General features: G+C 45.9%; 3 protein-coding genes across 3 annotated transcripts; 1 reads left to right on the top strand and 2 right to left on the bottom strand.

Annotated features, from left to right (window-relative positions):
* Positions 1–6: 6 nt before the first annotated feature.
* roh (reduction of Rh1) lies at positions 7–681 on the bottom strand. The gene is made up of 2 exons (XM_089261864.1): positions 257–681; positions 7–192 (listed from the first exon to the last, which is right to left on the bottom strand). The coding sequence occupies exons 1-2, from the start codon at positions 435–437 to the stop codon at positions 125–127; spliced, it is 249 nt and encodes an 82-aa protein (XP_089117990.1). The 5' UTR covers positions 438–681; the 3' UTR covers positions 7–124.
* Positions 682–798: 117 nt separating this feature from the next.
* Positions 799–7,214, top strand: Ice1 (interactor of little elongation complex ELL subunit 1). The gene is made up of 2 exons (XM_089261858.1): positions 799–2,361; positions 2,421–7,214. The coding sequence occupies exons 1-2, from the start codon at positions 1,080–1,082 to the stop codon at positions 7,070–7,072; spliced, it is 5,934 nt and encodes a 1,977-aa protein (XP_089117984.1). The 5' UTR covers positions 799–1,079; the 3' UTR covers positions 7,073–7,214.
* Golgin245 (golgin subfamily A member Golgin-245) lies at positions 7,105–13,247 on the bottom strand. The gene is made up of 9 exons (XM_018106465.3): positions 13,144–13,247; positions 12,755–13,073; positions 12,358–12,451; positions 12,114–12,286; positions 11,844–12,047; positions 8,043–11,759; positions 7,907–7,978; positions 7,727–7,843; positions 7,105–7,662 (listed from the first exon to the last, which is right to left on the bottom strand). Exons 2-9 carry the CDS (start codon positions 12,836–12,838, stop codon positions 7,645–7,647), a joined length of 4,479 nt encoding a protein of 1,492 aa, XP_017961954.1. The 5' UTR covers positions 12,839–13,073; positions 13,144–13,247; the 3' UTR covers positions 7,105–7,644.
* Positions 13,248–13,269: the final 22 nt, after the last annotated feature.

The following is a 13,269-nucleotide window of genomic DNA, read 5'->3' as shown; positions in this document are numbered from 1 at the left end:
CCAAAATATGTTTTAAATCATTTATTCACCAATCAATATTCAAGTTATGCCACCTGAAGTGGCTTCGAAATGTAGATGCAACTTTAAACAACTAATTCAATGGCAGCATACTGAGCTTTGCAAATTAATGGTGCTCGGCAGCCTCCTTAGCCTTGCTCGCAGCCCATGCCTTCTTGTTTTCGGGCGAGTTGGCTGCACAAAAAATAAACATTAGAACGTATGCAATAAGAAATAGATCCTTATAGTGGGTACTTACCCAATCGGCTAATCTTGTAGAAGACGGGCACACAAGCGATTGCGGCAATGAAGTAGTAGCGCCAGATCCATTGATTCTTAATGTAATGCTTGATTGGGAATTGGGCGATTTTAGCCGAGAAAGTGTATGGATATCTCATCGGACGCCCAGCAGGCTTTGGAGCTGCAGCTTTGTCGGACATGGTTGCGATTTGTTTACTGCACGTTTAAAATAATTTTAAAAAGATCAAAAAATTATGTAATTTTCGTTGCGAATGCCGCAGTTACGTACCTGTGCAAAAACTCAGAGAATACCACAATATTTTAATGTGGTACTGCAGCCCTGGTCAACTATGAAGTTGGTTGCGGCTCTTGGGACTGTCAACTCTGAGTAATTTTAAAATATACAATAAAAAATTTGTGAAAAAGAAAGTGCTTCTAGTATGATTACAATATTGAATGAATGAATATATAAAGTTCAAGTGATTGTGTTTTCATCTTGCCAATCGACTTCGACTACTTGGTTTTTTTTTTTTTTGTATTTTAATTATCTACAGTTTTAAAAAAATTCTTCTATGGTCACACTGCTTGTCATTTTTAGTGTCAATAATAACACGCCGGCAGTAAAACGCGGTGGATTTATTTTAAGTTCTTCTTTTATTTAATGTCTACCGGTAAAAAGTGGTTTGAAATGCATGTTTGTGGTATTGAAATAAGTAACATTATTGCGACCTCGGCATGCAAAACATCGCGCGCTTAAGCTCGAATCATAAACGTTTACCGCATGCGGCAAACACGTGAAACCAAATATAATAAAATTATAAGGAAAGAAGAAACAACAGACCATGGCTGACGATTTTAGTTTAGATGAGATTGGTTTTCTGCTAAGCCCACCACATGAGCGATCGCCAAATGAAATGGCGCCCGCAAACGGGAAGTTGTCGAAAAAGCGCCTTCTAATCGGCGACCTCATTGCTAACAACGATGAGCTAGTGCGCCGAGTGAAGGAGCTCGAGGGACAAGAGCAGCAGCTGTGCAGCATAAAGCGTACCGCTAGCGAGGTAACCGAGCTATATAAGCAAGAGAAGAAACAACGCATCGAATTCGAGCGCCGAGCACTTGAAGAAAGCGGACGTTGCTCCGATCTGGAGAAACAGTTGGACATACTAAAACTAAACTGTGAACAGCTGCAGGAAGAAGCCAAGCTTAAGTCTCTGCCAGTTGACTCTAAAGATATTGTCATTATTTTTATGCAACTAGCGTTGCGCATTCAAGAGGATTCCTGTTCAGGCGGACTAACGCGGGCCGAGTATAATATGCTGCGCAAGCTAAAAGATTATTGCAAGTCGGCAAATATTTCTGTACCTCCTTCGAAGAGCCTAATGAAGAAACGAGCAAAAATCTTAACTGCAACGAAAGCAACTTCAACAGAAACATTGGTAACGCCCACAATGCCTACGATGTGCTCGATTGGCGTACAAAGTGAGAGATTTGTAACCACGCGTGATCAGAGCGTACAGCATAAGAATACCACAACAACGCGCGGTACGACGACAGCCGCGCTTATCGAAACGCGCACCGTGGGCACCTGCTTTCCAGAGCCGGAACCACCTCTTGACGCTTATCAAATATTGGAGAAGATGCTAGGGTGGAACATTACGCCGGTGAGCCCTCTCTCTGATGAGCCATTCGTACCCGAAGAGTTGCCAATGATTAGTGTGGGCACAAACACTGACATATGCGATATACATCGTGAGATTGACTACCTGCCCGTGCTGCCAGCTCAATTGAAACGTTCGGATTCCCGACCGCCATCACGAACCATGCACGACAGTGTCAAGGATGAGCTGACGCCGCCCATCGATGCAGCGACACCAGATGGCTACAGTCACACCATGGCAAAGAAACTGTTCAACTTTATACCGCACAGTCAAAGTGTTCTCGACAAGATGCCACCTCAGGACTTCGAGGAGATCTGGCAAATCGTGGGCCAAATGCTGCTCGTTGCCCTACAAAGTCGCCCCGCGAACTCCATTAGCCAGACTGATTTTCGCGACTGGTTTTACTCGCTGTACGAGAGCCACCAGACTCAGAACGATGCACCCTGCATCGACATTAGTAATAAGGGTAAGTCAGTAATGTAATGTAAAGTTAGCATAAGCAAAAACTCAATATTATCCTTGCAGAAACATTTATGGCCCCAGCAGGTGAAGAATTGTCACCTGATGATCGCAATGGTTCCATAGAAACACCGCCTCCAGAAATGGGCTTGGAACTAACCCCGATACGACTGACTCAATTCAAGGAGATAGAGGAACTCAATACCACGCCAAAGATTAATGAACAAAACTCATGCGCACAGGAATGTAAGAAAAAGAAGAAGAAAAAGAAGAAGGAAAAGAAGAAGGAAAAGAAGCAGAAAAAGAAGAAGGAACAATCAATACCCACAACACCTACAGAAACTGCAGTTAATTTCCTAACTAATTTAAGTGATTTCCACAACTCTAACTGTGATAACTTAGACATTCAGCTGAATGAAGAGGAACGCGAACTGATGCAACTGGCGTCTTCAACAGCAAGTAATATGCTGTCGTCAATCACATCTCCTGTTCATAAGGACTTTCTTTCGCTGAGTCCAGTAACGGACATGTCCTCTAGTCCGATATTTGATGAATCTTTAAATGTGGATAAACCACAGTCAATGAATGCAAAGCCACTAGGCACACGTGCAGCCCACATCGATTTTATGGCCTTGTTTGGCAGTGATTCGGACTCGGCAGATGATCAAGCGTCTGCAAACACGAAAGTAGTAGTTGATGAAGTAAACGCTGACATAAACTCAAGCAACACGGAAGAGGAGATACCCAATGGTTGCGATGTCCGGCATAAGGATACACCGCCGGAGCCCAATTCGGTCATTAATAATAGTGATCTTGGTTGCGATTCCCATCACATTAATAAGACAAATCGGTTGCAGCGCAAGCGAAAGCTAAGTTCGCGTAACTCATCTGATACTCAGTCAGGAACTAGTGAAGATGGGAATATAGTTACCAGCGATGACCATCTGCATGTGGACGATACAAACAACAAACGTTTAGGTGGCTTTTCTGAGTCTCTATCTGAAACTAGAGTAGAGGCGAATCCAGTCACCAGCGATGATCATACTCATGTGGATTATACAAACAATAAACGTAGGCGTATCTCATATGAGTTTCAGTCGGACGCTAGAGAAGAGAATGTAGTCATCAGCGATGACTATCCACATGCGGATGATACAAGCAATAGACATAAGTCTTTGTCTGAATCTAGCGAACACTCTTCAGTCGCCAACGATTGCCAGCCTTATGCGGACGATACAAACAACATACGTGGCTTATCTGAAACTAGAGTAGAGGCGAATAATCTTTATGCGGATTATACAAATAATACACTCTCATATGAGTTTCAGTCGGACGCTAGAGAAGAGAGTGAAGTCACCAGCGATTGCTATCCTCATGCGAACGATACAAGCAATAGACGTAAGTCTTTGTCTGAATCTAGCGAAGACTCTTCAGTCGCCAACGATGGCCAGCCTTATGCGGACGATACAAACAACATACGTGGCTTATCTGAAACTAGAGTAGAGGCGAATAATCCTTATGCGGATTATACAAATAATACACTCTCATATGAGTCTCAATCGGACGCTAGAGAAGAGAATGAAGTCACCAGCGATGGCTATCCTCATGCGGACGATACAAGCAATAGACGTAAGTCTTTGTGTGAATCTAGCGAAGAGACTTCAGTAGCCAACGATGGCCAGCCTTATGCAGACGATACAAGCAATAGACGTAAACGTAGCTCATATAAGTCTATATCAGAATCTAGCGAAGAGACTTCAGTCAGCAACGATGGTGATCCTCAAACGGACGATATACGTAACCGTCTCTTATCTGAGCCTCCACCTGAAACTAGAGTAGAGGCGAATTCAGTCACCAACGATAGTCATCCAAATGCGGATTATACAAACCATACACGTGGGCGTATCTCGTATGAGTCTCAGCCGAGTGCTAGAGAAGAGATTGTAGGCACCAGCGATGGCCATCCTCATGCGGACGATACAAGCAATAGACGTAAGTCTTTGTCTGAATCTAGCGAAGACTCTTCAGTCGCCAACGATGGCCAGCCTTATGCGGACGATACAAACAACATACGTGGCTTATCTGAAACTAGAGTAGAGGCGAATAATCCTTATGCGGATTATACAAATAATACACTCTCATATGAGTTTCAGTCGGACGCTAGAGAAGAGAATGTAGTCACCAGCGATGGCCATCCTCATGCAAACAAAACAAGCAATAGACGTAAACGTAGCTCATATAAGTCTATGTCTGAATCTGGCGAAGAGAATGAAGTCACGAGCGATGGCCATCCTCATGCAAACAAAACAAGCAATAGACGTAAACGTAGCTCATATAAGTCTATGTCTGAATCTGCCGAAGAGAATGAAGTCACCAGCGACGGCTATCCTCATGCAGACGATACAAGCTATAGACGTAAACGTAGCTCATATAAGTCTATGTCTGAATCTGGCGAAGAGAATGAAGTCACGAGCGATGGCCATCCTCATGCGAACAAAACAAGCAATAGACGTAAACGTAGCTCATATAAGTCTATGTCTGAATCTGGCGAAGAGACTGCAGTCACCAGCGTTGGCCGTCCTCATGCGGAGGATACAAAACTTCGCAGTGCTGGTGCAAAGCAGCCTTCACAGGTTGCTGTCACAGTTCCTCCGGTGAAATGCATACGAAGAGCAAGCAAGCGTATTGCACTCAAGAAAAAGTCAACATCAAATGAGGAATCAGTCGATTCCAATCAAAGTGTGGACAAGAAATCAGTATTCGATGATCTTGAGAATGGTACGGATCGTCATGATATGGATGCAGACAAATTGGCTGTGATTATTCCTACTGAGATCAAAAAACTAGAGACAAGCACAATCATATGTGAAACAGTCGCGTCCCAGCTCACGATAAATGATGAATCAGATCACGATGCGGACAGCGGGGAAAGAGGTTTAATTATCAATGAAGACATTCAGCCCGATAACGAATACATTAACGAGACTTTACCATCAGTATTGATTGATCAGTACATGAATGAAATGTCTGAGGATCCAAGCGAATCCGATGTGGACACCATGGACCAGAACCCAGTCAGCAATGGCGGTCATCACAGCGATTCCGGTCATGATGATGACAACACATGTCTGCAAGATAATATTGAAAGCCCGACTGTGATATGCAGTTCATTTAGCAGTTTGTCCGAATTGAATGGCTCTGATGCACTTGTCGCCCCGGAGCATTCCGATGAGGATAAGCAGCAAAATAGAAAGCCGCCTGGAAAACCCAAGCAACACTGCAGCATGAATGACTCATTCGAATCACAGTGCACCTCGAAGCGTCTCACGCGCTTGCAGGCTAAGCAGCTGCAGCTGGATGCGGATGATCAAGAGTCGAGCAGTGGAATAGCAGTGCAGGAAAGCTGTCTATATGAAAGCTCGCCTATGTCGCCCACTCTGCCGGATAGCTGCGAAGCGATTGGCAGCGAGCCCATAGAAATTCCACTGAACTTACCTGGGGGCAAAAGAAGCCTGGGTGCGCCAAAGCCGCTGATATCCTACATGATCAACGCGTATAAGGCAGAGCCCAAGAAGCACCAGACTAACAAGCCAAAAAGGAGGGTGGATATGCTAAATTCTCAGTTACGCGAATATTTGAAACAGTCAGACGAGTTGGAACCGACGTCTATTCAGTATAAGGGAATAGACGACCAATATATAATCATTGCCTTAATAGCGGCATATAGTGAAGCAAGCGACGAAACTGTAAACAATACGATTGTCATGCAACGTACGCTGACGCTGATCAAACAATTGCAGTGTGAGAAGAACTCGTTTATAGGACACTTCATGAAAATATTGGAGCAGCGTTTGTTCAAGGCGAAGGATAGGCTTACCGATCCAGCGGCATTCATGTGTGTAAAGCTCTATTTACAATTGATTGGACTGCAAGCAATGCAAGCCAATCCCGTCGAGAGCTATGAGAATCCAGCGCGCCTGTTCCTAGCCAAAATACTCTACCACTACAGCAAGCAAATGTCGCTATTGGTGATGGAGGTGCTCTGTCATTATCCCACTGTGCTGCCACATCGCGAGGAACAATCGTATGATCACAGTGATCCATTGATCACGGTCATAAAGCATCTGCTCATGTGCAATACGTACAATGTCAGCGATCCAAACGGACCCGATCGTGCACTGATATCCAAGCTGCGATACGAATATCACTTCCAGCCCTTTAAGCCAAAGAAGCAGGATGTGATCGAGAATCTGATCGAGAAAATTAAAGCGGGGCGCACGCATGAGCTAAGCTATGCCTTTGCCCTCTTCTGCAGACGAAGCATCCAACTGAACGTGACCAACATGCTAATGAAACAACTGATCGCGCTGGTGACGAACTACTGTGATTTGTGCGTACAAACTGAGGAGTACGATGCGCGCATGGAATGCCTGCTGCAGTGCACATCGATGATTGCCAAGCAACAGCATCTGGACAGTAATGTGGATCTCACTACCTACTTAACGCTCTTCAAACGGATCATCGTGGCGGTGCCGCGGCCTGGCGTCCAGGAGGCAGCCGTCCAGGCCATACTACGCATGCAGCGATTCGGCTACGAATTCGTTGTAGATGCCCTCCAGGGCTACAAACCCACTTATCCACTGTCACCGATGACACGCGCTATGCTGCGCAGCTTTGTCGAGCGCCGGTATTTGTACCTGCTAGCAGCAAAGGCATGAATCAACGTAAATAGTTTTGAATTTCGAGTTGATAATTTGTATCAATTTTAACTATTTATTTGTATGTATGTATATAGTAAATATATATATATATATTTATTTTTATTTTTTTAATTAAACTAAATGCCAACTGCAATTGATATTTATACAATTTTTCACTTAGAACTAAAATGAACTTGAATTGGAAAGGAATACACATTAAATGTTGAAAATGATTGCACGTTAAGTCAGAGAAGCGTGGAGTGTGTGTGTGTGTTATGTCAATCGAGCAACATAAGGATTAGCATAATTTTAAATGTACAATAGAGTGTTTGTTTCGATCAGAGTTTCATGACTGTACAACAAGCAGAGGGAGATGATACACACAATACATAGGTAAGTATTATTTATTAACTACGCCGCCTCCAAGTCGAAAAGCCTTTAAGCAGCAGTTAGAGCAACAACTTGTGACTAAGTTGTGGTAAGGTACTTGTGAACTTGGGCTAAACGTTCAGCTTCAGTTTGTAGTCTAAAAGCGTTTCATTGCAAGGCTGCCACCAGTCGCTGCTGCCGTAGGTTGCCAACAACTCTTGCTAGATCAGTTTGTTAAGCTGTGCATAAAATCAATTCATATGATTAATGTTTCTCTAATATCATAAATCTCATCAAACATACTAATGAGCGTCGCTGATGCTCCTTCTCCAGGGCAACCTGTGCCTGCTGTGGCGAAAATTTCAGCACTGCCGATATGACTTTTACCAGAGTCTCGTTATTCGTATTGCCGGTTAAATACTGCAAATATATACAGAGATAGTTGTATTCAAATGTTACATTTCAATATTATATGATTCTTACCTGGAACATTATATTGCGCAGATACTCGAACTCCGTGTTAGCTGGCACGCTATCACTGTGCTGCATGGATACCTGTAAGACAACAACAACAATTCAGATATTACTGAAACTTATCCTTAGTTCATTCTATTATTACCAATGTTTCATCCAGTTGACGCGACAATTTGGCGTTTTGCAGCTTCAGACGCTCATTGGACTGCTCCAGTATGAGGAAGTTTTCGCATTTTTGTTCGAGGAACAGATTCCGATTGGTCACGTCCTGCACTTCGTTCATGATTTCTTTCAGCTTTGCCTCCAGCTGTGCCTTCTCATCGATGGCAGCCGCCTGCTGCGCGCTCTTGGGTGCCAGGCTGGCCAGCAGCTGCTGGGCCTGAATGCCGGCGCGCAGCTTTTCCAGTTCCATGATGCGTTCAGTCATTTCCTCATTGTTGGCTTGCAGCTCTTCGATTTCCTGCTGGAGATTTGTCTGCTCCCCATTTGTTTTGTGCTTTAGATCTTCCAGTTCCCGCTGCAGTTGTTCGTTTAGGCTGCGCAGATTCTCAGAATCGTTTGGCAGTGCGGCTGGTGCCTGCTCCTGTTCACTCTTTAGCTTGTTCAGTTGCTCTTCGAGACTGAGGCAATGCTCCTGCGCCTTGGACAGCTCCGTCTGGCGTTCCTGCAGCTGTTGTTGTGCATGCAACAGTTCCTTTTGCACCGTATCGTTCTGCTCGCTAACGAACTTGGCGTGCTCAGTCTGACGCGTCAGCTCTAGAGTCTGCTCCTCCAGTGACGACTTTAGCTGCACTGCCTCCGCCTTGGCAGCGGCGACCTCTGAGTCCTTCTCGGCCAGCTGGCTGGCATGCTGTTCAACCTGCTCCTGCAGCACGTACAACTCACACTGCAGCGACTTCAGTTTCTCTCCGCTGTCGCCATGGGAAGTCAGTGCCGTAGCGAGTTCCTTCTCCAGCTGCTTGGTGTGCTTGTTTAGGTATTCGTTCTCGATTTCAAGTTGCTCGAATTCGGATTTCAAAAGCGTCGTGCTCTTCAAAGTCTCAATTTCCTTCTGGAGCGTTTCGTTCGCTTCGAGCAAGCGATGAACATCCGCATTGGCGGCACTCCAGCGCGCCTCCAACGTTTCCAGCTGTGTTGCATGAGCTACGCTTGTGGCTTGAGCCTTTTCTAGCATCGCCTGTTCTCGCTCCTTGGACGCCTCCAGTTGCTCGCGTAAATTGTGAATGGTTTCCTGCAGTGTCACCAGCTGCTCTTTGCTGCCCTCCAGCTCGGAGCAACGCTCTGTCTGCTCTTCCAGCTGCTGTTTGAGTTCTCGCTGCCGTTCGCGCACCTCTGAAAGCTGCTGCTGCGCCTGCTCCAAGTCCAGCTGCAAAGTGCTGCGCTGCGATTCCAGGGCGGACTTGGTCTGCTGCAAGCTGTTGATCTCATCTTTCGCTAGCAGATTTTCCTTTTCGAACGCATCACATTTGTCCTGCAGCGTGCGGTGATCGTGCTCCATAATCTCTTGAGCATTTTGCAGCTTCGAGTGCTCGTCGAGCACTTGTTGCAGTTTGGTCTGCAGCCTGGTGAGCTCCTCCTGCTGCTTCTGCAAGTGATTGTTCTGCTCCTGCAGCAGACAGTTGTGCTCGGCCAATTTGCTGTTCTCGCGCTCAATCTCAACGAGTCGGGCCGTCGACTGCTCACCCTTGGCATTGTGCTCCAGTTGCTGCTGCTGCAAGTCCTCAATGTGTGACTCCAGCTGTTGTTTTTCGGCCTGCAGCTGTGTCTGCGCACTTTGCACTTCCTGCAGGTGCGTTTGCATCGTTGTTATCTCCTCGAGTATTACAGTGACGCGTTCCTGCAACTCCTGCTTCTCTCTGCGCAGCTCCTCAACTCCGGTCAACTCGGCTTTAAGCTGCTCCAGGCTGGCTGCCTGCTCGCTGTGCTTTGCCTGAAGCTGCTCGTATTGCTTTTTCAGCTTGTTCAGTTTGTTGCCGCTCGCCTTGAGCTCCTTGTCTTTGGCCTGTGTGCTGGATTGGGCTTTGCTCAGCTCTTCATTGAGTGCTTCGATCTGCAGCCTCAACGACGCCATCGCCTCCGATTCGCTATTGCTGCTGCTGGCATATTGTTCGCTCAGCACTTGCAGCTCACGTTGCAGTTTGCGCGTTTGCTCTTCGGCAGCGGATTTCTCCACGCTTAAGGCGGCTACCGTTTCCCGTTCCACTTCGAGACTCTTTTCGGTCTCAAGCACACGCTGCTCTTGCTCCACCAGCCGCACTCTGGCGTCCTCCAGCTGGCTCTGCACCTCTGTCAACGTTAATTCGTTTTGCTGGTTGCGCTGCACAATTTCGTTTAGCTGCTTGTTATGCAAACGCAAATCCTGCAAACTCTGATCGCTCTCCAGCTTCAGCCTGCGGAGTTCCTCTTCCAGTGCAGCCACTTTTTGTGCCTTCTCCGCATTCTCGTTTCTCAGTATGCTTAGTTGTTCCTCCAGTGCCGACGCCTTGGCATCTGCTTCTTGTTTGGCATTCTGCAGCTGTTCCTTCAGGTCTCCCGCTTCAGTCACATGCGACTTGGACAATTCCAGTTCAGTTTCCAGTTTTGCCAGCTTCTCCTGCAATTGCTGTAGCTCATTTTGATTGTGCTCCAGTTGGGACTGCAACTGCTTTTGCTGCTCGGCGCTCTGTTGCTCCTTTTCCGTGTGCTCCAACCTCAGTTTGTTCAACTCCTGCTCCGCTATGAGTAGCTGGGCCTCCGCTTCTTGTTTGGCATTTTGCAACTGCATTAATTGCTCTTTCACATCGCCGGCTTGAGTGCTCCGACTGTTGGCCAGCTCCAGTTCGATTTCCTGCTGCTTAACTTTTTCATTCAGCTGTTGCACTAGGTCTACTTTTTGCTCTAGTGCAGATTTGGTTTTTTCCAACTGCGCCAACACTTGTTGATTCCCTTCTGTGAGTTCCGTTTTCAGTGAATTCAATTGTTGTTCGGTTGCAGCAAGTTTTGCTTCAGCTTCCTGTTTGGCATTTTGTAGCGCCTGCAGTTGTTCCTTTAGGTCATTTGCCTCGATCTTGCCACTCTTTGCCTGCTCGAGCTCAGCTTGTTGCTGCTTTAGCTTGTCCTGCAGCTGTTGTACCTCCTTCTCCTTGTGCTCCAACTCGGACGCAATTTTCTTTTGCTGAGCTGCCAACTGTTGCTCCTTTTCCGCGTGTTCACCTCTTAGTGTGCTCAGAACATGCTCCGATGCAATAAGTTTAGCCTCTACTTCCTGTTTTGCGCTTTGTAATTTCTTCAGCTGCTCCTTGATGTCACCCGACTGTGTTTCCCGGCCATTGGCGATTTCCAACTCAGTCTCCAGTTGCTTTACCGTGTCCTGCAGCTGGCGCACCTGGGTTTCCTTATGCTCCAGCTCTGTGTGTATAGCTTGTTTAGTCTGCGCCAGCAGCAGTACATTTTCCTCTTCCTGTTTGCGCAGCGCAACAATTGTATTGTTGGCATCCTCATTATTTTTGGTCAGCTGCTTCAACTGAGTCTCATGCTCTGCCAGCAACTTTTGTAGTTTCGCCAGCTCGTCGTTTAATTCCTGCGGCGGCTGATTGCCATTAGACGTAGGCGCCGTCACTGGCTTTATTATTGGCTCTTCCAGATCGATCAGCTTGTCAGCTGCGTCTGCCTGACCACGTTCCAGTGCAGCTGTAACGTTATCCGGATTCTCGCCTAACAGCTTCAACTTGGTCTGGTAGGCTTGCATCTTGCAGGTCATGTCGTCCATTTCGATGCGCAGCGCCTCCTCCAAGTGCGCCTTGGCCTGCTGTTCCAGTGTACATTGTTCACGTAGCTCGCTTATGCGACGCAGCGCCTTGTCCTGCGTCTCAACAAGCACTGCCTGAAAGAGAAATATAATTAGACTTTACGTCCATATTCTATACTCTAAATTCAAATGATTGTCTATTTTGTCTTGTATTCATACCCGCGCCTTGCTGCTGTCCCGCTCCAGTTCCTTGTACTTTTTGGCCAAGTCCGTGTACCGGCAACGATATTTGTGATAACGATCAAGCGACTTCTTATATGCATCGTACAGCTGATCCTTGGTGATAACATCCAGACGTGCTGTCGAGGCGGAGTCATCGAACTCGCTGCTAGTCTCATCCAAATCGGACTGCAAGTGGTACGTCTGTTTTTTGAGAGCAACATTAGTTCGAGGTCAAATAAGTCGAGCATGCGATGCCCACGCACTTACCGCTGGCGCGTCATATGTGGGCAAACGGAACGATACATCGCTGGCCATGGACGAGTTGGAGAGCTTCCGAGTGCGCGGAATTGCGCCGCTGCCCATGCCATTCAGTGACTGCGTCGATGCACGGCCACCGCGCGGCAGCTTCTGTATGCGATAGGGTGAGTTTTGAGGCGTGTCTATACAATTGCCAAAGAGAAACCAATATCTTTATAGAGCTGATAAGAAAATAAATAGTTTACAACTTTACCCTCTTCCGTGATGCTGAAGAAATTCTCATTAGTACCGGTATCGGTATTCTCTGAGCTTGGTGTTGTTGTGCTGGACGATGAGCTCACGGCGGCCTACAATAAAGCAAACCGATAAAATTCCCTTGCATGTGTGTGTGTGTGTCATGCGGCGCGATTGTGCTGTGTATGGGTGTGTGCTAGGGGGGTTGGGTGTGCACCCAGCTGCCAGTTTCATTCAAATGGGTCAAATTAAATAGAACTATTCAATTGCATTGACTGATTTGGATGCATCACCTCCCCATTAGGACAAACACACACACACACACTAGTAAACTCTCACACAAACAATAGTTTGCTTGTGTGCGTATGTTTTCATTAATTTGCATTTATTTTTTTTTTTTTTTTTTTGTATCTTGCCTGGGCTGCATTTGCAAATTGTTGGAATTTGGACGGCGACGCTTTCACCTCCTCGATGAGTTTATTTTTCAGATTGGCAAACATTGTGTGGCACCTGCTGCACTTGTTCTTTACTGCGTTGACTACTTAATTTAGGCACAATTGAATTTATATAAAAAAACATCTAATATAAATAAATACGTGTCTGCAGTTCTCGCTCCAATTGCCACTCTGTTATAGCTAACGCGATGTGGCAACGCTCCTTCTAGTGTGACCATATATAAGATACTGCTTCATTTGGTATTTTGTTGACACAATTTGGCCTGCTTGAATTTAACGGCTGTAATGAGCGCATAAACACGAAAGAAAATTTGAACATCACGTTTTAGCTTATAAAATATAAAACTGACCTTTTCATTTAGGCCATGCACGAAAAATTTAAGCTGTGTCTACTATTTATTAATGTGCATATAAATCATTCTATCATCTTCTAAGACAGGAGGCGGAAAATTTAAAGTGTGAATTTTTTGTAAAAC

This window comes from Drosophila navojoa, chromosome 5 (assembly GCF_054131105.1).
Source record: "Drosophila navojoa isolate 15081-1374.11 chromosome 5, UAZ_NAV_1.0, whole genome shotgun sequence".
NCBI classification, from domain to species: domain Eukaryota; kingdom Metazoa; phylum Arthropoda; class Insecta; order Diptera; family Drosophilidae; genus Drosophila; species Drosophila navojoa.
The sequence above is the reverse complement of the archived record's forward strand: the minus strand, read 5'-3'. Positions and strand labels throughout refer to the sequence as shown.

What these genes read in the sequence shown, in the direction of transcription:
- roh (XM_089261864.1), bottom strand. Translation starts at nt 437, where the DNA reads ATGTCCGACAAAGCTGCAGCTCCAAAGCCTGCTGGGCGTCCGATGAGA. An exon ending in CTACAAGATTAGCCGATTGG is followed by an intron (nt 193 to 256) that starts GTAAGTACCCAC and finishes TTTTTTGTGCAG; the next exon opens with CCAACTCGCCCGAAAACAAG.
- Ice1 (XM_089261858.1), top strand. Translation starts at nt 1,080, where the DNA reads ATGGCTGACGATTTTAGTTTAGATGAGATTGGTTTTCTGCTAAGCCCA. An exon ending in CATCGACATTAGTAATAAGG is followed by an intron (nt 2,362 to 2,420) that starts GTAAGTCAGTAA and finishes TTATCCTTGCAG; the next exon opens with AAACATTTATGGCCCCAGCA.
- Golgin245 (XM_018106465.3), bottom strand. Translation starts at nt 12,838, where the DNA reads ATGTTTGCCAATCTGAAAAATAAACTCATCGAGGAGGTGAAAGCGTCG. An exon ending in GTCAACTGGATGAAACATTG is followed by an intron (nt 7,979 to 8,042) that starts GTAATAATAGAA and finishes GTTGTCTTACAG; the next exon opens with GTATCCATGCAGCACAGTGA. An exon ending in TGCGCAATATAATGTTCCAG is followed by an intron (nt 7,844 to 7,906) that starts GTAAGAATCATA and finishes ATATATTTGCAG; the next exon opens with TATTTAACCGGCAATACGAA.